We start from the raw sequence: 26,111 nt of genomic DNA, 5'->3' as shown, positions 1-26,111 counted from the left end.
CTCATATATAGGATGGTGCCTAGTTGTTTTCTGTTGCCCCAGAAGGTCAGACCAGAACCAATGGTTGAAATTAAATCAAAAGAGTTTCCATCTAGACATTAGGAAGAATTTTCTAACAGAGCGGTTCCTCAGTCGAACAGACTTCCTCTGGAGGTGGTAAGTGCTCCTTCCCTGGAGGTTTTTAAGCAGAGGCTAGATGGCCATCTGTCATCAATGCTGATTCTATGACCTTAGGCAATTCATGAGAGGGAGGGCATCTTGGCCATCTTCTGGGCATGGAGTAGGAGTCACTGGGGGTGTGTGGGGGAGATAGTTGTGAATTTCCTGCATTGTGCAGGGGATTGGACTAGATGACCCTGGTGGTTTTTTCCAACTCTATGATTCTATGCTCTCCTCCCAGCAGCTGCCTGGGTACTGGTATAAGAGTGCACAGGCTGAAGAGAAGGGTGAGGTGTTGCTGGAATTCAAGGAGACTCACACCATGTCCTCCAATGCCTTCAATGGCAGGCCTTTCAAGATACAACTCATCTACCAAACAAAAGGCCTACCTGGCAAGGGCCTTGCTCACTTTCTTGGAACTTGGGGTGGGTACCATATTCGAGAATGGAACTCACAGGAGCTACAGATGGCATGTCAAAGAGCCACATTAATTTTATTTAAAACATTTTAATGCCAGCTTTCCACCCACATGTTGCTCCCAAGCCAGGGTTGACCTGGAGAATCCAAATAGTAATTTGGCTGGGGCCCTGGTGGGAGCCTAGCAAGCTAGGTCCAAGGGGCAACAATCAGGTTTGCCCCCAGACACCCTCTTCTGCCTTCAAGGAGTATTCTGGCCTCACGGTTTACCATGGAGCTAGGCCAAATCTAAAAGAACATGCAATAGTCTGTGATGTGTTGCTGGCGTTACTCTTCGTTCCGAGTTTGGCCAAATGTCACTTGAAGCTAGGGCGTGGTTGGCCGCCTTTAAACTCCACCTTAAACTGTGCTTTAGCACTGAGGGGTTCCTAGCTTCTCTGAAGCATGACCCTTTCAAATCCTCATGGCAAAAAATCTTAGATGAGAAACTGGCGTTGCTGGGCTTCTCGCAGGATATGTTATCAGATCTTGGGAAAACTGAAGCTTTTGCCAAAATTAAAAAGCGCATTAAAGAACTCGATTATAACAGCACTACTTTTCGTGCTCGTCGTGTCTGTTCATCCCAGTTCTTCGGAATACCCCCTCCACGTGGTCTGCCTGCCTATACATATTATCTGACAACTCCTCGTCTCTGTAGAGCTTTTTGCTTGGCTAGATTGAATGCTAACCCTTCTATGGTAATGCAGGGCAGAATTCTGAATATACCATACTCAGACAGGATCTGCCCTTGCTCTTCTGGCTCTATTGACACATTAGCCCATGCCCTTTTGGAATGCCGCTTTTACGAGGAACTTTGATCGCACTATATTTCCCCCCTTTTAATATACAAATCCAATGCCTCTGTGACTGACATAATGCCTTTTTTACTAAGCGACAGGGACCCCAAGGCTACACTGTCAGTGGTAAGATTTGTTTCAGTCCTTATATCCCTCCAACACTAGATATATGCTGCTCAAGATCAATTGATCAAGGAGCTTCTAAGGGATAAAAGGAAAGGCAATAGTCTGTACTGAAAAGCCTAAGAGGTGGCAGTAGTGATGGCAAAGAAATTTTGGTTTTCTGCCTCCATTACACCAGCTGAATAACACCCAGCTCTATTTGGGATAGAGCTTCTGTATTTTTGGTAGTAGACAGAAGGCACCCAGCCAGAGTTCCTGGGGTATATCCACACAGATTTGTTTCTGTATATGTGTGGGTAATTACTTCATAATTCTCTTCAACATAATTCTGCTCAACTACTTCTGATACTCCACTATGGAGTCTGAGAATAGAGTGGTTTCTCAGTTTTCTGTACGTAAAGCAATAGCCCTTCTGTCAGATTCTTTGATTTGTCAGAATTGTTTTTGAGGTTGTATATGGCCTTCTCATTCACTGAGATTTAACTATCACAATGAGTCCAAGCCTAAAAATGTATTTCGCTAGGTAAATTGTTTAAAATGCAGGCTATTTTGTGAGCTTCTTTTATTGGTTTATCTAGTCCTCCCTTTGCAGTTGGTTGGGTGATATAAATCACAGCATGAACAATTAAGCCATTTGATTTTTCTAAAGCCATTAGAAGTGCAAAGCACACTCAAAATTCATCTATATAATTTTTAAAATAAAAATTATTATACAGTGAACGTAAGCACAGGAAATGAACATGAGTCAAACAAAATTACTAATCTGATCCTCTGCCTTTAGAAACTCTTGCCTACGTTGATGACTTGTCATAGCCAGCTACATAGCATACTGTTATTTGGAGACTTGCAGTATTCAATTATTCTGATTAATATAGTAAGCCTTTTGATTGATGGAAAAGGTGCCTTGATTAACTGAGCATTTTTTTAAAAAACAATTATTTAAAACAGTGCATTTAAAAATTCTTAGAAGTATAATTTTAGGTTAGATTTTTCTCATTCTCTCACGTAGTAGACAGAACACATTTTTAAGTTAATGCCTACTGTACCATATTAGAACTATATGGAGATTTAATAAACCAATTACAGTTTATAATAATAAATTACATTTTCATTAACTAGGTGACAGCCTCTAGGTAGGTTTCCAGATCATAAATATTTCTTAACTGGAAGCATGAAGAATTCCGGGAAAGTGCTTCTGGGCTGATCCACCAGGGAACTGAATACTACAGATTGCCACCATCAGCTCATTCCTGAGCCTTGCAGCAGCTGGGGACAGCGTGGCCGAGGTGCTGCGGTGGCACCTTCAAAGATGTTTCCTGGCTGCCACAAGGATTAAAACTCCATTTTTAAAAGTTAAAATTCAAAAATGGGGGGAAGCCCCATAGAAAACAGCGATGTTGTTTCGGAGGGGGTCGTTCCTGAGCTGGAAGGGGTTAGGAGGCAGCCTTCCGCAGCCCCGCCCCATGGGATGCCCCGGGAACGCCTCCCAGGATGTTGGCACAAAGGGTGCAGCTGCCCCCACTATGAACCCCTAGCAAGTGGGAGTCCATCTCCTCCTCCTGCTGGCTGGGACAAAGCTGAAGTTTGAGGAGTGCACTTGGGGGTCGCTGGGTTGAGGAGATATGATGACAGATGTTAGTGAAGAGGTTGGTGACGAGGGGCTCAGTGCAGTATATCTCCCATAGCAGGTGGAGGGCAGTGAGGAACTGCAGGGCTGGGTAAGAGGTTGGGTTGCTGAAGGAGCAGCACCAAGACAAAACCCATTCACGCAAATGCCTCTTTCTATCCTCTGCTGGTTTTTCTAGTGAGGAAAACAATTTTGTCTTGTCCAGATTCTCAGAGATAGGAGGCACCAACATTTTGACCACCCTTTTGCAATTCCATTTCTTAAAAACCTGCACACTTAAGTTTCACTTGTCCTTCCTATTTCCAGGGTTTTCAGCATAGCATGTGCCAATATCAACCTGAAGATCATAAACGCAGAGAGACAAAACCATCAAAACACCAAGAACCAAAGCCTAGTTCCAGATACCATGGTAATGCTGTAAGCTAATTAAGTAGATAGTAAAAACAAATTTAAAACAAAGGCATCTCATAGTAGTGCAGTCTCACCACAACCACACCAATATGCCTAATCTTTTTGAACACATGAAGCTGCCTTCTACTGAATCAGACCCTTGGTCCATCAAAGTCAGTATGGTCTACTCAGACTGGCAGCAGCTCTCCAGGGTCTCAGATAGAGGTCTTTCACATCACCTACTTGCCTAGTCCCTTTAACTGGAGATGCCAGGGATTGAACCTGGGACCTTCTGCATGCCAAGCAGATGCTCTATCACTGAGCCACGGCCCCTTCCTTTCTTCTCCAACCTAGCTATGTTCATTTCACATTCTCTCCTATTTTGCATCAACAACTGACATATTTTCTTTCTGTATAATTATTTGGTTATTTATAGTCCGCCTTTTCTGTCTCTGAGAGTCAAAGCGGATTACACAGTATAGGTCAAGTACAATCAACAGAAAGGACACCCAATGAACAATACAATAGGGTTTGGACTACAGAAACCGGAAAACAAACAGAAATCTAAAACTGGAACAAAGCTGGAACAAAGAATAGGCTGTTAAATATGATAATTAAGTGGTATAGATGCTAGTCTGGAGCATACGGTAGGGTAGGCCTCAGTCCCTATCCCTTAACAAATGCAACGTCCTGACCATTTCATTACAGTACAGTGTAAGTTAACATCTAGGACAGACTAGAATGCAAGACCTCTTCAAAACACACTAACAAAAATCTATAAGTCAGTAAAAGCTTATTAAAAAAAAAAACAAGCTAACCAGAATTTAAAAAGCATGAGCCAATTTTAGCAGAACTGTGAAATTTCAAAGTTTCCATAAAAACAGAAATAAAGGTAGGGATGGAATGCTATGATCAATACTCCTTTAAAGCCTTTTGTACAATACATCAAGAATTGGTGAATACATATGAATTGGTGCACACTCCTCATCTGAGTATAAACAAGTCACTGTAACACATAATTCATCAATTGTTCTCTAGACAAACATGAATACAAACATGAAATATGTTAGCATGAAGCATTACAGTATAGAACAGTCACAAATTTTTTAATAATCTGAAATGATGGCATCTGCAGACATAAGAAAGAGCTCCAATGAATGTATTAAAGATATTTTGAAATCATAATAAAATGTTTTTAAAGCAAGTAACTAATATTAAGTACTACTAATATTATATACTACAAAGTTTGCAAGCTACAGATTTACTGATTTATATCAGACACGTTACAACATTTTCTTTCCTACCTCAAATCTGCAAGACAGATATTCATAGGATGGATTAGTACTACTAATATTATATACTACAAAGTTTGCAAGCTACAGATTTACTGATTTATATCAGACACGTTACAACATTTTCTTTCCTACCTCAAATCTACAAGACAGATATTCATAGGATGGTTTAAGTACTAGATTAAAAATACATGGCATTAAATTGGGAGAAAACGCAGAATGATGTTGCTAAGAGGGCTTCACTGGTTATATAAAACAACAGTTCAAGTAGTTTTCTGTCATTCAGAAGCTAAATTCAGGTTCCAATGCTGACTATACTTAGTTGGATGAAAATTCCACTGAACTAAATGGTTTCAAACGAAGAAACCAGTAGACTGCCCTCAGAAGTCATATACGCCAATTATATATGAACAACACACTAATGGATACACTGTATAATTGGTCTTTGCCATGTTTCATCTTATTATATTTCTATAGCAAAGTATCTTTCAGAGCAATGTCAAGCACTGACTTCAATTTGTTTTGGATCCAGGTTTGCAGAATTAAAACTGCTTGGGAGCAAACATAATCTGTATTGCTCAATGTTCTATGTGTGCGAACAGTAAATGCAACTACTTGCCTCAGAAGAAAAGTCCCATCCAAACCACAGAAAACAATCATGCTTTTTGTAAGGAACAGGCACTACTGACACAAGTTTCTGCACCAGTATCAGTATACTAAGTTTTCATTTTTCCAACACAAGCATACTACCTGTGCCTTAAATTGCATTCCATGTAACTTGCACTTCTTTGGACAAACTATTTATGAATGCGTGGTATGTTCTAAAATGTTTGATCTGGACCATTTAGAACTAAGCTTCCACTAAACCTAGAGCCACTGAATTTCTAAAGTGTTCCAAGCATCCTGGGGAACACCAGTCCACATGAGCTTCTGGCCTATAACTTTAGGTAAAAGTTGAACTGCATAAAATAACATTTTATGCGTAACAATATCAATAGATTAGATTTGTACACAATCCTAGGTTTATACATACAGCAGAATGAGGTGGAAAGAATGCTGGGGTAGTAGTAAGACATATTTATGTAATTTATACCCCTCCCTCCCCAGCCAAAGCCGGGCTCATAGCGGCTGATACTGTACCACATCAAAGTTCACATGCATTACTGATTTCCTGCAAGGAGAAACTAATACAATCTGCAGAGTGTTAGGTTAAAATCTTCCCTTTTTTAATTTGCAGGGTATTTTTAAATGGTAGGAAATTAAAAATGTATTCACCTTCATATGCAACAGTATAGCTCATTCTACCACCTCAGGATTTTACCATCTCATTTTACTACATGTGTAAACAGACCCCAATGTCAGCTTGAAATACCTACTGTTTCTTAACCTTACTTTTGTTTCCATTATAATCCCACCAACATATCTGAAAAACAGCAGCAATGTATTGCTTAGCTTTCCCAAATCATATTCAGTGGTCAGTCTATTGTCACCAGTATTCACATGAGTTTTTAAACACTAAACTCAGGAACTGAGATGGAAAAAAGAAATAAGTACAATGACCAAAACAGAAAGTGTAATAAAATACATGGGCTGACCCATCCCACACATTGACTGGGTAAAGGCATATTCCAGTTTTGTGACCAAGAGCAAAAATGGCGAGATAACATGACTGAGCCCAGGACCAGTTAGTTATGAAACCGACTAAAGAAAAGGCATCCTTGGACTTGATCCAGAATGATATTCAGACCTAGTGTGAGATGTAACTTGCTGAAGTAACAACCACAATAATACTCAGTTAAGAATTTAAGTAAACAAGTTGCCCAAGAAGACCACGATGAACACATTTTATTTCAGAAGAGGAAACTTTGCAAAAATGAGAGGATTAGTAATACGGAAGTTGAAAGGGGGGTCAAGTCTCATCAGACTATTAGGAAGATCTTTAAATCTACAATAACTGACCCTTAGAACATATACTACAAATTAGGAGAGGTATCATAAAAACTAAGAGGACATCAACATACTTAATCAGCAAAATCAAGGAAGTAGTAAAACAGAAGGCATATTTTAAGAAGTAAATGAGTAAAACGAGAAAGCAACACAAGCCTGGAAAAACAAATACAGTGAGGGAAAAAAGTATTTGATCCCCTGCTGAATTTGCCCGTTTGCCCTCTGACGAAGAAATGACCAGTCCATAATTTTAATGGTAGGTCTATTGTAGCTGAGAGTGACAGAATAACAACAGGAAAAAACCCAGAAACCCAGAAGACAAAAGTCAGAGATTGATGTGCATTATAATGAGTGAAATAAGTATTTGATCCCTTTGCAAAAGATGACTTAGTACTTGGTGGCAAAACCCTTGTTGGCAATTACAGAGGTCAGACGTTTCTTGTAGGTGGCCACCAGGTTTGCACACATCTCAGGAGGTATTTTGTCCCACTCCTCTTTGCAGCTCCTCTCCAAGTCAGTAAGATTTCGAGGCTGATGTGTAGCTATTCGAACCTTCAGCTCCCTCCACAGATTTTCGATGGGATTAAGGTCTGGAGACTGGCTAGGCTACTCCAGGACCTTAATGTGCTTCTTCTTGAGCCACTCCTTTGTTGCCTTGGCCGTGTGTTTTGGGTCATTGTCATTCTGGAATACCCATCCTCGACCCATTTTCAATGCCCTGGCTGAGGGAAGGAGGTGCTCACCCAAGATTTGACAATACATGGTCCCGTCCATCGTCCCTTCGATGTGGTGAAGGTGTCCTGTCCCCTTAGCAGAAAAACACCCCCAAAGCATAATATGTCCCCCTCCATGTTGGACGGTGGGGATGGTGTTCTTGGGGTCGTAGGCAGCATTCCTCCTCCTCCAAACACGGCGAGTTGAGTTGATGCCAAAGAGCTCGATTTTGGTCTCATCTGACCACAACATTTTCACCCAGTTCTCCTCTGGGTCATTCAGATGTGCATTGGCAAACTGCAGACGGGCCTGTACATGTGCTGTCTTGAGCAAGGGGACCTTGCGGACTCTGCAAGATCTCTGTCCTTCACGGCGTAGTGTGTTACCAACTGTTTTCATGGTGACTATGGTCCCAGCTGCCCTGAGATCATTGACAAGTTTCCCCCGTGTAGTTCTGGGCTGCTTTATCACCGTTCTCATGATCATTGCAACTCCACGAGATGAGATCTTGCATGGAGCCCCAGACCGAGGGAGGTTGACAGTTAGGGTTGTTACCTTCTCACCAAGCTGCTTGGCAATAGTCTTGTAGCCCAGTCCAGCCTTGTGCAGGTCTACAATCTTGTCCCTGACATCCTTGGACAGCTCTTTGGTCTTGGTCATGGTGGCTAGTTTGGAATCTGATGGATTGATTGCTTTTGTCGACAGCAGAACCCTAACCCTAATCTGGCTGGTTGATAGGAGATCAAATACTTATTTCACTCATTATAATGCACATCAATCTCTGACTTTTGTCTTCTGGGTTTCTGAGGGTTTTCCTGTTGTTATTCTGTCTCTCACAGCTACAATAAACCTACCATTAAAATTACAGGCGCACGGGCGGCGGCCGCGGCGGCGGCAGGGGCCTCCTGCCTGGGCGGGAAGACCCCCCCCACGGCCGGAGGCACGCGCCCAGGCGCGTGGGCGGCGCCGGCGGGGGCCTCCTGCCTGGGCGGGAAGGCCCCCCCCGGCCGGAGGAACACGCCCAGGCGCGTGGGCGGCGGCGGTGCCGCCGGCGGGGGCCTCCTGCCTGGGCGGGAAGGCCCCCCCGGCCGGAGGAACGCGCCCAGGCGCGTGGGCGGCGGCGGCGCGGCCGGCGGGGACCTCCTACCTGGGCGGGAAGGCCCCTGCCGGCCGGAGGAAGGCGCCTGGGCCCGGCGGCGGTGGTGTTGGAGGTAAGTTCCCCCCTCCCTCCTCCCCCCTCCCCTCCCCCCTCTCCTACCGTATTGACCCGCGTATAAGCCGAGTTCGGCTTTTTCAGCCCTTTTTTTGGGCTGAAAAACTCGGCTTATACGCGAGTATATACGGTACTATCTAAGAGATATCACAAGCATTACAGAAAATGAAAAAGGTAAAGCTCCAGGTCCAGATAGATTAACAGCAATGTATTATAAATGCTTGGAAGAAAATATAATATTACTTTTGCAGAAAGTTATGAATTAAAAAAGTAAAGAGAAAACATTGCCACCATCACGGCAAGAAGCACATATAACACTGATATATAAAGAGGGTAATGATCCAACACTACCACAATCCTATAGACCTATTTCATTATTGAATGTGGACTATAAAAATTTTATCTCAGTAATGGCAGACAGATTAAGAAGATGTGTCTCTAAATCAATAAATACCAACAGGACTGATTTTGTACCAAAGAGATTTATGAAAGACAATGTTCATTTTATAATTAAAGCAAAATGTGCGAAAAAGAAGAAATCAGAATTTATGTTTTTAGACGTTGAAAAGGCATTTGATAATATTTCTTGGCCATTTCTATTGAAAACTAGAAAATTTAAGTTGCAGTTCAAGATTCATGAATTGGATACAAGGAATCTATACAAAACAACATGCAAAGATATTAATAAATGGAGCCTTAACTGAAGGATTTTCAATTGGGAAAGGAACATGTCAAGGATGCCCTTTTATTGCCACTTCTATTCATTCTTGCCTTAGAGACTTTGGCCACCAAGATCAGACAAGATCCCAGAATTAACGGCTTGAGAGTAGATGGGGAAGAGTATAAAATGAAAAGCTATGCAGACAATGTAGTGCTTACAATTTCAAACCCTCGACTGTCGACGCAGCACTTAATTGAGCGAATTGAAGAATATGGAGCTTTCTCAAATTATAAAATCAACAGGAAAAAGAAAAAATAACTTTTCAGTTCCTTGTTGAAACAAGAAGATAAAATCAGAAGGCCCACAAGATGTACAGTCATGAAAGACCCAATTAAATATTTGGGAGTAAACCTGACAGGACAAGTATAAATAAATGTGGGAGAAGATACAGAAAGATTTGCAGAGATGGACTAAATTAAAACTTTCATGGCTTGGAAAAATATAACCAATAAAAATGAACATATTGCCAAAATAACATTTTTTAATTCCAAATGTTACCAATTCACATACAGAACAAACACTGAAATAATAGCAAAAACAGATAAACAAGTACATATGGAAAAGCAAAAAAAACCCCAAGAATGAGTTCAAAGTTCTGCAAGATGAAAAAACGAGGATTAGTGTCCCAATATTAAATTATATTATCAAGCAGAGGGCTTGGTGTGAATTATGGACTGGATAAAAAATCCAGAACAAAGTGTACTTAGGTTGGAAACACCAGATCTGAAAGAAGGTTTACATAAATATCTATTTACTAAAAAGCCAGGAAAAACTCAGAAAGAAAACCATGTAATCTGGGATGGATTAATTAGAATATGGGAATCTGTTCGAAAGAGAGTAAGCCTCCCCAGCATCACCATTAATATCCCCTTTAGAGGCATATTATGACAAACATGCAAGAAATAACAATGACTATATAACTTATGGAGATACGATAACCTTGCAAGGAGAGATCAAGCCGTGACAAAAGTTAAAAGGTGAAGGTAAAAATATACAATGGTGGATATATTTTCAATTGATTTCAAGACTCAAGAAAGACATCCAGATGGCGGGAGGAGGAAAAAAGAATTGACTGAATTTGAAATGTCAATAACAAAGCAAAAAGGTCATCTATTAGGAAAATCTATGAATTGCTACTTCAATACGATACTGAAACAAAAATTAAGGAATGCATGATCAAATGGATGCAAAACTTTCAGATCTGCATCAAATGGATGCAAATCTTTTCAACAATGGGAATCCTTACGGACTTAAAGATATCAAATTTACAGAAAGGCAATCTTTAAGAGAAAATTGGTACAAGATGTTTTATAGGTGGCATATCACTCCAAAAGACATTGAGAAGATGGACAAGAATTATAAAAGGAAATGTTTAAAGATTGATGGTACTTTTTACCATATGTGGTGGACTTGTATAAAAACAAAGAAGTACTGGAAAGAAACACATGCTGAAATGGAGAAAATTCTAAAGACTAAATTTCCTATGGAAGCAAAAACTATGGTACCAAATATATCCCAAAAACTTTGGAAGAATTGTTTAGATACATGATAACGGCGGCAAGAGTTACAATAGCAACGAAATGGAAAGCAGAATTCCCTACCATAGCAGAATGGGAGAATACACTGGCTGAGTACACATCTATCGCAAATCTCACAAACTATGTTAACAGGAAACCATCTAGAGAATTTCAAGAAAAATGGAAATTATATTATTTGTATTATTCTTAGAATAAGATAAACAAAGAAACAAGTATATTATTACTTCAATTCAATATGGGGGGAAGACAAAATTAAACTTTTTAAATGGAGGAAGGGAATTTTTGTAATTGATATTTTATAACTTATATCTGACCCAATAATTCAATTTAACAATAATTTGGTTATATAATACTGTTTAATTTGAAAATGTTGTTATATAAGTATAATATAGAAAACCTGATTTATTATAAGATGGATATTAGGACTATTGAGAACTATTATGATTTCATTGATACTATGTATTGCACAGAAGACAGTTGTTTACTAGCTCTTGTTTATTGTGTGTGTGTGCATATATATATATATAAACACACACACACACACACACACACACACACACACATACATATATATATATATATATATATATATATATATATATATATATATATATATATATATATATATATAAAATAAAAATATACTTTTTTAAAGTGTAAAGATATGCATGGTACTGGGACAAAAAAACCCCACAACTTTCCATATACACTGATGGTGTCTGAACAGGGGGCCGCATGTCAGGAAAGAGATCTTGGACTTGTGGAGGGAAGTCCAATCAAAACATTGTCTCACTGTGGGACAATGGTGAAAAAGGTCAATTCTACAGTAGGGATGATTAAGAATGGAAGTACAAATAAAACAGCCAGTACTGTAATGTCCTTGTAGAAATCTATGGAGCAGCTGTCCCCCCACCTCTAAACAAAGAGATGAATCACAGAATTGAAGAGTTGGAAGGTACCACCAGGGTCATCTAGTCCAACCCCCTACACAATGCAGGAAATTAACAACTACCTCCCCACCCCCACCCCCACCGGTGCCCAAAAACTGGTGCCCAAAACTGTGGTGCCCAAACTGAATACAATACTCTAGGTGAGGTCTAATTAGAGCAGATACCATCACTTCGTGTGATCTGGACACTATACTTCTGTTGATACAGTCCAAGATCGCATTTGCCTTTTTAGCTACCACATCACACTGCTGACTCATGTTCAGTGTTTGGTCTACTAAGACCCCTAGATCCTTTTCGCACACACTACTGCTAAGACAAGTCTCCTCCAGCATATAATTAAGCATTTGATTTTTCCTACCTAAATGCAGAACTTTACATTTACCTCTGTTGAAATGCACTTTATTATTCTCCAGCCTGTCAAAATCATTCTGTATCCTGGCTCTGTCTTCTACCATATTTGCTACCCCTCCCAATTTAGTATCATCTGCAAATTTAATAAGCATCCCCTCTATTCCTTCATCCAAATCATTTATAAAGATATTGAACAACACAGGGCCCAGGACAGATCCCTGAGGCACTCCACTAGTCACTCCTCTCCAAGTGGATGAGGAACCATTAACAAGCCCTCTCTGGGTGTGATTTGTCAACCAGTTACAGATCCACCTAACAGTAATAGGATCTAAATCACATTTTCCCAATTTGTCAACAAGAATATTATGGGGAACCTTATCAAAAGCCTTACTGAAATCAAGATAAACTATGTCTACTGCATTCCCCTGATCCAGCAAGGTAGTAACTTTCTCAAAAAAGGAAGACAAGATTAGTCTGACATTATTTGTTCTTGAGAAACCCTTGCTGGCTCTTATTAATCAGATCCATCCTTTCTAAATGCTCAAGGACTGACTGATGATTTGTTCGAAAACTTTTCCTGGTATAGACGTCAAGCTGATGGGTCGGTAGTTATCCGTGTCCTCCTTTTTCCCTTTCTTGAAAATGGGGACATTTGCCTGCCTCCAATCTTCTGGCACCTCTCCTGTTCTCCAAAAATTCTCAAAAATAATGGACAGAGGCTCAGAAATTACATCTGCAAGTTCTTTAAATACCCTTTGATGCAATTCATCTGGCCCTGAGGACTTTGTTTCATTTAAAGAAACTAGGTGTTTGTTCACTACCCCAATGCCAATCCTAGGCTGCAACTCCCTTTCCTCATCATGTGTTCTTATTTTGCCATGTTGAGCACCATTTCCCTCTCAAGAAAAGTCTGAGGAAAAGTAGGAATTGAGAAGTTCTGCACTCTCTTCATCTGTTACAATTTCACTTTCTGTGAAGGTGAGGTGAAGAAAGGAGCAACAAATGTGATCCATGAGTAAAGGCTAATAGGGTTTTTTTATTTAGAAAAGAGATGGCTGGGGGTATGAAATGTATAAAATTATGCATGGCCTGGAGAAAATAAATAGAAAACTTTCTCCCTCTATTATTAGAATTTGATAGACAGAAGACAAACAAAAGGAAGTAGTACTTTACTCAAAAAATAGCTTGTGGAAGTCCAAAGAATACCAATGATTGCTTTTTAAATTGGCTTTAAAAGGGGATTAGACAAATTCCTGGAGGGTAGATCCATCAGTGAATTTAGACCTCTATCTTCATAGGCAATGCTGAGTGCCAATAGCTAGGGGCAGAATCAGGAGAGGTTTTCATCTCTGTTGTTCTTCTAGGGCATCTGATCGGTCACTGCTGGAAACAGGATGTGGGACTAGATGGACCACTGGTCTGAGTCAGCACAGCTCTTCTTATGTCCTTATAAGTAACAACTAGAAGTCTATACAACAGGGTCCAAACTGTAGATCTAGCAACTTGTGTACCCTTGCTTCCTCGTTTGAAATCCCTAGCCCTCCAAATCTTCCGCTTTTGGGCCTTGTAAGGTTTTGCCCTAATCCTGCTTTCTCCTTGGCACCTGTTTCCTTAGTACTTCAGCAATCTTTTCTTAACATCATCTCTGAAAGATCTACTAACCATCGCTTCTTGGTCAACTGCAGTAACACTCCTATCTTCCTCTCAGGTGTACAGCCCCTACCCTTAAACCCTGTGTTTTCTTCAGAGCCCTTCTTTCATTAGTCATACAGACTGGGGTCTAAAGCATGTTCATCACCAGGGTATTTCACCCCATCATGCTAGAGCAGCATACCATGCCATAGTCTACTCTTGAGAACTATTTGCGGGGGGCTATGGATCACAAAACAGCACAAGCCAAAAGCTCATTTTCTGCAGTGAACTAGCTGAGTAGTTTCTGGCCACATAAAATATGTGGACTTTAGAAAGCAAAACACCATACATTGGGGAAGCTGTCACTTCCTTGTGACATACAACCATTACCCCACCCCCCTTTTTTAAAAACTAGGACAATGTTATCAGGCTACTTAAATATATCTGAGTGAATTTCAGTACAGAATATCACATAAAGTGTTATTGATATTTCTTTCCAGTTTTACAAGTCATTTCATCAAGACATTTTGCTTCCTTTCTTGGAAGGGAAAAGAATTTTGTTTTTGACATTTCATTACTTAAAATGGGACTGCCAACTCTAAATTTTAAAAACAAGCTTTATATTCTTTAGCAGGCAGGCAGCAATGCATTTTGCAACTGACAGATCCTGAATGTTGTTTTCTCTGCTTTATACGAACCTTCAATCGCATGGACAGCCCTAAACAGTTCAGACAAAACTATCTATATATTTTAAGCATGTATTTAAAACATGTTTATTTTTAAAAAAATTCTTATTGTATTTACTTAAAAAAAAATAACCTGGGTTAAAAGAAAATCTGGAATTAATACAAATACATTAGAACCTTCAAAAAAATCTCCTAAAATTGAATCATGAAACAGACTGTTAAGGGCTGCATTTTGATATGGGAAAATTCCACTTCTGCTTAATCATTAGAAATGAAACAATACGCCATGGATTGTGTTTAATATGATAAATTTCTACTGGATCCATAACCAGTAGGTGGTAGGATTCAGGAGATGCCATCGTATTTATTACCAAGATCATAACCCATGCTCCTATTTTATCCTTTCAAAAGTTCTGCAACATGTTCAATTCCCAAATTATGAATACTTATGACTAACAAGTAAAGACATTTACTTCTCATTTCTTGAGAAATATTATTTTGTCCAATAACTTCCAGCCCTTGTTCATAGAACGGCCTGGATACTTGCAGCAAATCCTGTCTCACTTTGCTCAAATGAATTAACCTCCAAATAAGTATGCACAAGATACTTTGTACCTTAGCAATTATGCCATCCTGTTTTGGGTCTCTGAATCTATCAGAAACCACTACATAGAAATCTGCTTTTTGTTTCTAAGGAGGTACAATTTTGCAGGTCCCATGGGCTTCCGTACCAAAGGTTCTGGAATATGACCCTAGAGAACTCCCTAGTCATAAATTAAGATATTTAAAATTGCAATAGCAAGAAATTATTCTATAAGTTTAAGAATAATGAATTTCAAACTGGTTCACTGATCAAAAAGCCTTCACGAATATGTATACTTTTTTGTATTTAACACACAGAAAACACTGAAAAAGCAGCTTTGACTGCTTACAGTACAAGTAAGCAAGCAACCAAGTCAGCCTCATCGAAAAATTAAGTTATAGACAAATAGTTGATTGCAGCTTACCAAGTCAAACTTTTTGTGGTATACAAATTCTTTTTAAATGCCTTTAATGAAAACAGTCAAGTTACTGGTTCTTGTAGGTTATCCGGGCTGTGTGACCATGGTCTTGGTATTTTCTTTCCTGATGTTTCGCCAGCAGCTGTGGCAGGCATCTTCAGAGGAATAACACTGAAGGACAGTGTCTCATCATCCGGATAACACAGCCCGGATAACCTACAAGAACCGATGAACTCTGACTGTGAAAGCCTTCGACAAGTCAAGTTATTATTGTCAGTTATTATTGTCACAACTTTATGAGGCAGCAACCTAGCAAATAAGCACTGTTAAGAGGTGGAACCTCTTTCAACTTTTGAAAATGTTATTTTCCTTTCAAGTGAAACAGCAGGTAAAAACTGTACATAATTAGTTTGGCAGGTCAATAAGGACCCAAATAAGAGCAACTTTGGCTCATGATCTTACTGTCCTAAAGTGCAAACAACTGCAATAGTACAATGTTGCAACCCATGCTATTCTGCTAGAGTTTTAGTCTAACCTGATAAAGAACCAAAAGGTTGGCATTGTAAGAGCCAATACTGCCAGCAGTATGCCAGTGCTGCACAAACAATTGACTATTTATTAAAGGAGGACACATGAAGCTGCCTTATACTGAATCAGACCCTTGGTCCATCAAAGTCAGTATTGTCTACTCAGACCGGCAGCAGCTCTCCAGGGTCTCAGGTACAGGTCTTTCACATCACCTACTTGCCTATTCCCCTGAACTGGAGATGCTGGGGATTGAATCTGGAACCTTCTGCATGCCAAGCAGATGCTCTAACACTGAGCCACGGCCCCTTCCTCTACATGACATCCCAAGGCTATGTGTTACATCTGTGCAACTATACCCAATTACTATAAAGGAGCAGTCTCATCAAGATGTTTTGCTACATTCACGCAGCACAGGATGAGGCTGCTCACTTACCTTATAATGGATGCTACATCAGCATGTGCCCACCACCATTCAGTTACAGCTACACAAACACATAGGATCACAACAAATACCTAGCTTTCATTAATGGTAATTTGTATCTGTTGGACTCTTTTCTTACAAACATACTCACATCTTTTGCCATGTTACCAAATCCAAGAAATCAATTCTTCACTTCTGTGAGCACCACAAGAGGAACGAGGAAAGGAGTGCTATATTCTAAAACAAAAAAAATTAAAGAGAACAACAAAGTTAGTGAAGTGAAACACATTTTTAAAATGGAGTTTACTATTAGGCACTTCTTTACTTTCAACAAAAAAAGGCTGAAAAACAAAACACAGAGATGCAGCTCAAATGTTAAACCACTGAAGACTTTCAATAGCTTCCCCTCAAGTAGGGAAAACACAAACTTCAAGATATCTGGCTTCTTCCTTTTGAACCCCCAGAGAAGAAAGCCTGAATTGGCAGCACAGGATCACTGAAGGGACGAGGATACCTTCCAGGTATGTACTAGGGCAAAGAAAAGCATAATTATGCTTCATATATAAATACATCCACAGCCAACTCTGTACTGTGCAAGGGGGAGGGGGGGATTGCCTGTGCCCGACCAGCATTAGAGCAGCTAGGCCCTGGGGGCCCACCCCCTCAGCACTCTGTCCCAAATCCTAAACAAAACACACACTGCCTCGCCATGCAAGCATCCAAGCAGGCCCAGGGAACGCATATGCTGCTACATGCCGAGGAAAGGAGATTGAGCCTCAGAGCCTCTGCAAAAAAAAAGCAGCCAGGCAAACAGCATCTATGGTTCACAGAGCAACTCCCGCCAGCCCCCGCCCCCTGCACCTTCCCGCCCCCTCTCCAGGGCCTCAGAAGCCCGAGCAGAGCCCTGGAAGTCTAGCCCAGTAATAACTGACGTCTGAGGAAAAAAGATATGGGCCACCCATGCGCCAATCTCACCCTCATTCGTGTATCACCCGACCCGGGAAAGGAGCGAGCGGGGGGGGGGGCGGAGAAGGGAAAGGAGGAAGAGGATTTCTTCCTCGCATCAAACCGTCCCGCCTAAACGTTTCCCCCCGCAGCAGCAGCAGCAGCTCCCACCACTGCCTGTTCCTCTCCCACCTGTCCCCGCCAGCCCCCCCCCCCCCCGCCAAAGGCGCCTCGGTACCTGAAGAAGTGGAGGAGGAGGAGAAACAGAGAGCAAACTCCATCCCCCACAACGAACTCCCGAGCAATCCCCCACCCACAGCGCCGCTCTGCACGGGTGAAAAAAAAGAGAGAGAGGCAGAGATGCCAACTGCACATGTGCAATGCACGGCCCTCCTCAAAACCCCTTCGGGGGGTGGGGAGAAGCGAGAGGGGAGGTGTTTGCTGCTGGCTCTTTTTCTCTTTTCCCTCCCTCCCCCCCCCGCCCGGCAAAGTAGCTCTGGGTTTTGAAAGAAAGAGGTCTTCTTCTTCCTCCTACTCCCTTCTCCTTCCTACTAACCCTTCATAAGAAAGAATAAACTTGCCTTCGAGAAGCAGATGTAATAATATGTAAGAATAAACAAAGTAAGAATAAGTAAGAATAGCAAAGTAAGAATATGTAAGAATCACAAAGTAAGAATATGATTCACAGTGGGTCGCCGTGTTAGTCTGTCTGCAGTAGTAGAAAAGGGCAAGAGTCCAGTAGCGCCTTAAAGACTAACAGAAATATTTTCTGGTAGGGTATGAGCTTTCGTGAGCCATCTTCAGATACTCATACCCTACCAGAAAATATTTTTGTTAGTCTAAGGTGCTACTGGACTCTTGCCCTTTTCTACTAAAGTAAGAATATGTAAGAATAACAAAGTAAACAAATCTTCATTCTCCATTCTTTCCCCCGCGCCCCCCTCCTGTTTCCCCCTTTCTCTCTCTTTTTTTTTGCCCAGGATCCAGATACTTCAAGAAATGATTGGGGTGTCGCTAAGGGAAATAAGTGGCTGGGTGTTTGTTGCTTCTTTAAAACTCCCCCCCCACGAAGTCTCCCCCCCCCCAACCCACGAAGCCCCTCTGCTACGCTGTTCAACTGCAGCCCCCATAGCCCGGGACTGATTCCCCCCTCGAGTCCCTGCACAGTCAGTTTGTGTAATAGGACAGGGGCTGCAAAACTAGACCTGCTTACTCCGGATTCTTTATATATATATATATATATTTTTATAGGCACTGAAATTACTTGTGCTCGAGTCAAATTTGGGCTCGAACCAGGCTGCGATACTCACTCGGGAGTTATGGATCACGGGGAAGCAATGGGTCTCACTCCCAGGGCTAAGGATCGGGCTGCAATCCTGCACACTCTTAGCCAGAAGGAAGCCCCCCCCCTCCCCCGGGGTCGCCCCGCATTCAGCGAGACTCGCTTCCGTGTGCACCCTGCATTAAGGCCTGGCTGCAAGACCATCCCTCTTCCAAAGCGCCATCATTGCCTGCCCCTGCCAAATATTAGCCCAGTCAAGACAAGGCTCTCTCTTTCCGCCCCCACCCCTTCTCGCTCATGGCTCGGCTGTTGGCCCCTCACACCTGTTCACAGCCCCCCTCCGCTAAGGACAACTTGAAATTGGGGGGGTGGGTTGCGCGACGCGTGCCGTTTAACGGCCCTCCTGCCGTTTAACGGCCCTTCTCTCCTCCCCCACCCCTCCCCCTCAAAAAAAAACGACCCCACAATTATCGGCTTTTCGTCGGTTGGCAGGAAGGAGAGGAAAAATTGAAACTTACACTTTTGTGCGTCCCTCCGGCGTGACGCTGCGCGCTGACGTCACGGGCTGTAACGTGCCCCACATAGGCACACGCGGGGAGACGGCCGCTTCCCTCCCCCCGTCTCATCATCATCACCAACACACGCTCCGGCCAGCCTATGGGCCGAGGCGCGCATGCGCCAGGGTTTTCGCGCCTTCGCGACGGCGCCACGCCTTCCTCCTCCCGGACTGCTGGAGCGCGCGGGAACTTAGAGCGCGAGACCGCACGGCTGCTGCTGAGCGAGCCAGGTGGCAGAGCGGCGGTTGCTGTTTTGCAAGCAGGGCCGAAGGCATCCCCGTGGGACTCAGGGGGAACGGCTCCCTTCTTTATACTATCAACGTCCCCCCCCCACATCAGTTCCCATAGCTCGTTTGTAAGCCTTGCAGGCACGTTGACCAAAAGTGGTCTATGTACTCAGAGCTCCGCTGCATTTTTAAAATTGTTATTTGCAGTGCAACCCTATGGACCCAACTCCAACCTAAGATTACTGTGGGCTTAAGACTGGAGTAGGGCTGCAAAGGTACTGCAAATTAGAAGGTTCAGGATAGCAGGAGACGATGCATGTCATGCCTGGAGAAGGAGATTCTATTTATATGAGAGAATACCCAGCGTTTAAAGGGGATGCAATAGAGACTTGCAGGGCAAGATGGAACTAGCTCTGTAAACACAGACTTAAACAACAAGGAGTTGAGGTGATCCGGTAAAGTAAAAAAAAAAAAATCAATTAGTAGTGGTCAGCAAAGAGCCCCGTGGCGCAGAGTGGTAAGCTGCAGTACTGCAGTCGAAGCTCTGCTCACGACCTGAGTTCGATCCCGATGGAAGTTGGTTTCAGGTCACCGGCTCAAGGTTGACTCAGCCTTCCATCCTTCCGAGGTCAGTAAAATGAGTACCCAGCTTGCTGGGGGTAAAGGGAAGACGATTGGGGAAGGCACTGGCAAACCACCCCGTAAACATAGTCTACCTAGGAAACGCTGGGATGTGATGTCACCCCATGGGTCAGGAATGACCTGGTGCTTGCACAGGGGACCTTTACCTTTAGTGGTCAGCAACTTAAAGATAGGTCCAGGCATGTACCCCCCATCTGCTCTCTGAAACTTAGTGCTCATGATACAGAAAATCACATTCACTTCAAGGTTTCAAGACTTAGTCAGATTGTATGATCAACCTTATCCAATGGATTGCTTTAGATGAGCAGAATTATTAGTACGGATATAAAATGCCTTTAAAAAGTTTGCTTCCATATTTCCTTTCTCTGTCATCCCACAGTTAAAACTTGTTTCATCTGACCCTACCTTCTTGTTTGTTTTATTGCTAGTTTTTTTATATATACACATATATATGTATATATATATATATGTATGTATGTATATATATACACACTTCTAAAGTTGATTATTACTATCTTTGTAAATTGCTTACTGCCTAATTAGACAGAAAAGTGAAATACAAAAGTTTTACATAAATAAGTGGTAGATTTCTTGCTTGTATTAAGATGTGATATAATTGAGAATTACATTAAAGGAGTATAAACAATTTCAAAAACCAAAATAGGAAAATCACATGAGCAGCCTTTACAATATCATGGCAGATACCTGTTAGAGAAAAATCTGAGGTAAAAGTTCTTAGTATACTGAAGCAAAAATTTCTAAGAGTATAGAATGATTTCAGAAAAATTGTCAGGTTTGCTCAACAGGAAATAATACTACAGATTAACTTCTATTTAATTTTTTTAAAGGTTGCTTTGTCATTAGTCCATCAATTTCAGCTATAAAGAGGCTTCAGCTTTTAATAATGAAGTTCTATATGCATTTCAGCAAGCATTGCTCAAACTACTTACTAATTGTACAGGTAACAAACTGAGAAAGCTGTCTATACCAGTGCATTATTGCAAAAAGAATAACAGACACTCAAAGTTACATTTTCAGCTATAACTGAAAGAGTGTACTAGCTGAATACTTACTTTTATTCTCTCCGAGAATATATGTATGTTCTGAGTAATGAAGTTTTTGAAAACACTCAAGTTATTTCTTGTTGCTACTTGCTTAATTGCCTATCTGGTGAAGAGACAAAATCCAAATACATGTTCCCTCCCCTGAAAAAAATTCAATTTCTGTTGAGCTTCGGTCTCAAAGGATTAACATTATAAAACAAGGAATTCTTGATAACACATAAATTACAACGTCCATTTCTAATCTCAATAAATTATTTATCAATCAACAATTGTAGTATGACAAATCAAAGTTACAGTAAGTACAAGACATTGAAATGGATAAAGCAGAGGAAATACCATTTTTAGGAATATGAATTTTCAATCCTTAGATTTAATAGTTTTCAACTTTAAATAAAAAGCTAAACTTTATTTACCACATAAAATGCATGTTTTGTGGCTGATATTAGACTAGAAAAATATACTCAAAAATTCTATAAGTACCACAGGCACCATTAAATGCACAATTCTCTGCAGTGAATGCAAATAATGTTCAAAAAAAGGCACAGTAGTCAATGATTAGTTTTATAGATTGCTTTTTTTAGAAAAATCCAATTTTTCATAACCAATTTAACACAAATATTCTTTCATATTTTAAAATAAGAATATGTTTCATGAAAAATGTTCTTTTTAATTTTCTTTCATCAGTGTACAGCTTCTAACTAAATACAGGAACATAAAACTTTGTTTTCTGTGTAAGAAATGGAATGACTACAGAGCCATGTCCTACATGGAAGCCTCTGTAATAAACATCTTCATGAGCTCAATCGTCTTTCTGGTCTAGGAACACATTTCATAATTGCAGCTCTCCACAATGCTGGTGCAAGCAACAGGCTTAGAGTAGTTACACTCAAAATAAGGAGGTAGACCTGGAAATTGAAAATAAAATGGGTTATAATTGATATAAATCTCCATAGCAAACATCATATATTTGATAAAAAACATTGTAATTGTTTTAGACTATTATGAACATATGAGTAATATGAAACATGAGCTTGCCTCAAACCAAATCAGTCAAGTCCTTTTAGCCCAACCTTGGTTTCCACATCTCAGGTTGAGAAATGTCTCCATCTTGAACCCCAGATTCTCATAACTCAAGATGCTAAGAATACTATCCAAGTGAGGCTCCCCACTAACTGTATGATAACCCTGAATCACGTTTTGAAAATCTTGACAAAATTTGGGCTCTTCCTGAGCATTTTGGCTACAATATGTTCAAATGTATCTCTGGAAACCTTTTTGGCACTAAGAATCAAACAAGACCTCCTAGTAGGTCTAATGTCAGAGTGCACTGTAGACCACATACCGCTTGCTTCCACTACCAATACAGTTTCTATGCAGAACTGAGTAACCAACAAACTTTTGAAAATAAATCAATAATCAATTGATTAGCATCAACAAGATGCCATTTGAAATCCTATTGCATGAACAAGCACTTGCACTCCTTGGTCCTTAAAGTTCAAATCCTTTATTTGATCTTCTCAGATGTATTCATCTATATATCTAATTCTGAATCATATCCCATACTGTGGATCAAAAAGTCTGCACAATGGAGCCAGGTACAGAAAGAAACAATGTTTCTAAAATTGTGAGGAACTCCCAGGTTTGCATGAAAACCTTAAAACAATAAATAAAAGGAGAGAAGAAGAAGAGTTGGTTTTTATATGCCGGCTTTCTCTACCACTTAAGGAAGACTCAAACCTTCCCTTCCCCTCCCCACAACAGACACCCTATGAGGTAGGTGGGGTTGAGAGAGCTCTAAGAGAGCTGTGACTAATCCAAGGTCACCCAGCTGGCTTCATGTGTAGGAGTGGGGAAACCAACCTGGTTCAACAGTCCGCTGCTCATGTGGAGGAGTGGGGAACCAGACCCTGTTCTCCAGATTAGAGTCCACCATTCCAATCCACCACTCTTAACCATGAGATTTAAAAAAATTTAAATGCTGAGATCTTGCAACAACACTACCTGAAGAGATCCCAAGAGCCATTCTAGATTGCCCAAATCTCAGACAAATTGTAGTTGCCTAAGTAATTCCAAATGGATTGTTTCATATTGAAACTTGAAGTAAGGGGGAAAGAAGGAAGCTCAGGGGGGCAAAGAAAAGGGGAGCGAAAGGGAGAAGGGAAATGAAACGAAGAAGGGAAAGGTAAGAAGCTGCGAGGGCTGCAATGGGGAGGGAGGGAAAGAAGGAAAGTGGAAATAGCATGGGGAAAGAGGACCAGCTGTGAGAACTAAACTGTCCATCCCTAAGCTGCCCCACTCATTGATGATATTATAGCATATTAGACAAATGCAACCAAGAAACTGAATGGTTTAGCTTACCATAGAATGGATCAGATAAATGCATCAAGAGCTAGAAAGCTGGAGAGCTTTTAATGGGGAGAACAAAAATTCAACTTTCATACCAATGGAACATTTGCTATTCACATTTGAAATCAATAGGTATTATTTCATGCAAAGATTCTAAAAGTGTTCATCTAATTTTCACATAAAGGGTTATTAAAAGCCAATGGTCAATCTCTGCATGAAAGGATGGAAGAAAGGAAGTGCAAGAACCTAACAACAAGGTTTGCACTGGTCATCAACAAATGTTGACTCTTAAGATCTCACCAGACCACCTGCTTTGCCCTAAACTGTCCAACCCTAGAAGTATTATGCTGCCTCTGATTCTCCGACAGCGGAGCAGCTTCACCAATGCAGCCAAGTAGAAATTAAACGGCTGCATATAATTTTCACAAGAAAGTGGATAGTGAGTTAAAGCAAGAGGAACAGTGGGGGATGGAGGAGCTGCTTAATCCTTTTCCCGTCTAATTTCCAAATAATCCCTCCCCCAGTTTGTTATCTCTTTTAGGAAAGATACAGTATCTCAATCTTTTGCAGGTGAAAACGAAGTAGCTTGGAGAGCTAAAAGTGGCTGAAGAAGAGTTGGTTTTTATATGCCGACTTTCTCTACCACTTAAGGGAGACTCAAACCAGCTTACAATCACCTTTCCTTCCCCTCCCCACAACAGATACCCTGTGGGGTAGGTGGGGCTGAGAGAGCTCTAAGAACTGTGATTAGCCCAAAGTCACCCAGCTGGCTTCGTGTGTAGGAGTGGGGAAACAAATCCAGTTCACCAGATTAGCCTCCGCTACTCATGTGGAGGAGTGGGGAATCAAACTCGGTTCTCCAGATCAGGCTCCACCACTCCAAACCACCGCTCTTAACCACTACACCACGCTGGCTCCCTGGAAGGAAAAGAGAAAATTCCTCTTTTGTGTTCTACTTAAGTTTACTGCTGGGAGGGGGATTAAAGTCAGAGAAAAGGTACATACAGCCACACATATGGTTAACAGTTTTAGTAAAAAAAAACTTATTCAAAATGTTTTAAAAAATCCCTATAGTGTCAAAGCTCACCTCTCGAGAAATTATCCCTGCTCTGCGTGCTCTGCTTCCCAAGACAAAGGAAAACTCACTGACTTGAGCCAAACCTGCAGATACAATCCATTTGATGTATTGGCTGCTCTTTGGAAGAATCAGAGAAAGGACAAGTACTGCCAGGAAAAACTTTGACAGAAAGAGAGTTTGTTTTTAGACATACAGTGGAAAAATACAGACAAGTTAACTTTAAAAGAAGATAAGCACAAGGAATCACATCACCCATTTGTTAATGGTATAAGGCTCTTGGTTACTGCAACAGCAACCAACAACCATATATTATTATTTCTCACTGCTGCAATAGAAAAAGGGGGCAGTAGTTTCTCTGGATTAATCAAGTCAAACCAAGAATTAATGATTTGGTGTAGGTAGCACAGAGTAGCATTTCAGTTTTTTTGTGAGACATGTATTTCACTTATAACACTTGTCTATATTCAGCAAGTACAACCTGGCAAAAATGTACATGTTTATGTGAAATAAGGAAAACAACCTGCTGACTCCTGCTGTAACCCTGTCACCATTATTGCTTGCATTTTTATTGGTGTTAAAGATAGCTTACCATTCATAAACATAAGAATAGAAAATATTTTAATCGGAAAAGATAACCAAGTATTGAGTTTCACACCATCACCACAAACAAGAAACGTATATTACACATGCTAATCCAATAAATCTGCATTCACTCTGACAGTGCAACCACCAGCCTGCACCATTAGTACTACAAGAGAATCCTATATCTGGCAATCAAGGAAACCCTCTATCCCCATACACTTACAATGCAATATGCTGGATTGTACGGCCTTTCCTTCGGATGTGTGTGTGTGTAAAGTGCCTTCCAGTCGCAGACGACTTATGGCGACCCCTTTTGGGGTTTTCATGGCAAGAGACTAACAGAGGTGGTTTGCCAGTGCCTTCCTCTGCACAGCAACCCTGGTATTCCTTGGTGGTCTCCCATCCAAATACTAACCAGGCTGACCCTGCTTAGCTTCTGAGATCTGACGAGATCAGGCTAGCCTGGGCCATCCAGGTCAGGGCTTCCTTGGGATACTTCTTATTTAAAAAGCAGATAGTTGTTTTTACCCCAGCATTATTTAAGTACTTCTTACACAGGAAGCATCTTCCAACGTAACGGTACAAATAGGGCTGTCACTACATGAGGAGTAGACTATGGTCAAATTCCAGTTAAAAAGAAGCCATGGTACTCTTACACAACAAAATGGCAGATTACAGAATTGGCCAATATCAAATAGTCACCTGTAGGACTGACAGGGTTGCCAACAGGCATGGAGAAAAATGTCCTATCCTTTAAACACAGGCTTAATGTGTGGAGACGGGCCAGTGAGGCTTTTCATGGGATGAGGTAAACATCCCATTAAGCCTCTATTAAAATGGTA

General features: G+C 41.1%; 2 protein-coding genes across 5 annotated transcripts in view; both read right to left on the bottom strand.

The window, feature by feature from the left end:
- Nucleotides 1-19,392, bottom strand: part of TFDP1 (transcription factor Dp-1) — a 40,872-nt gene extending 21,480 nt beyond the window's left edge. For 2 of the 4 annotated variants that reach the window (XM_056861904.1, XM_056861907.1), the window contains exons 1-2: nt 19,292-19,392; nt 16,698-16,783 (exon numbers count right to left, since the gene is read on the bottom strand). In XM_056861904.1, the coding sequence (XP_056717882.1) occupies nt 16,698-16,709 (12 nt within the window). In that variant the 5' untranslated portion in view covers nt 16,710-16,783; nt 19,292-19,392. Of the gene's footprint in view, nt 1-16,697; nt 16,784-17,172; nt 17,253-17,729; nt 17,766-19,291 lie in introns of those variants that run through there. The other 2 variants (XM_056861906.1, XM_056861905.1) reach the window with 2 other exon arrangements.
- Nucleotides 19,393-22,028: 2,636 nt separating this feature from the next.
- TMCO3 (transmembrane and coiled-coil domains 3) overlaps nt 22,029-26,111 on the bottom strand; it is a 28,774-nt gene continuing 24,691 nt past the window's right edge. Inside the window, 2 exon segments of the mRNA XM_056862146.1 lie at nt 22,029-22,168; nt 24,697-24,846. Coding sequence (XP_056718124.1) covers nt 22,055-22,168; nt 24,697-24,846 — 264 coding nt within the window. The 3' untranslated portion in view covers nt 22,029-22,054.

Source organism: Euleptes europaea, chromosome 16, assembly GCF_029931775.1.
Source record: "Euleptes europaea isolate rEulEur1 chromosome 16, rEulEur1.hap1, whole genome shotgun sequence".
NCBI classification, from domain to species: domain Eukaryota; kingdom Metazoa; phylum Chordata; class Lepidosauria; order Squamata; family Sphaerodactylidae; genus Euleptes; species Euleptes europaea.
The sequence above is the reverse complement of the archived record's forward strand: the minus strand, read 5'-3'. Positions and strand labels throughout refer to the sequence as shown.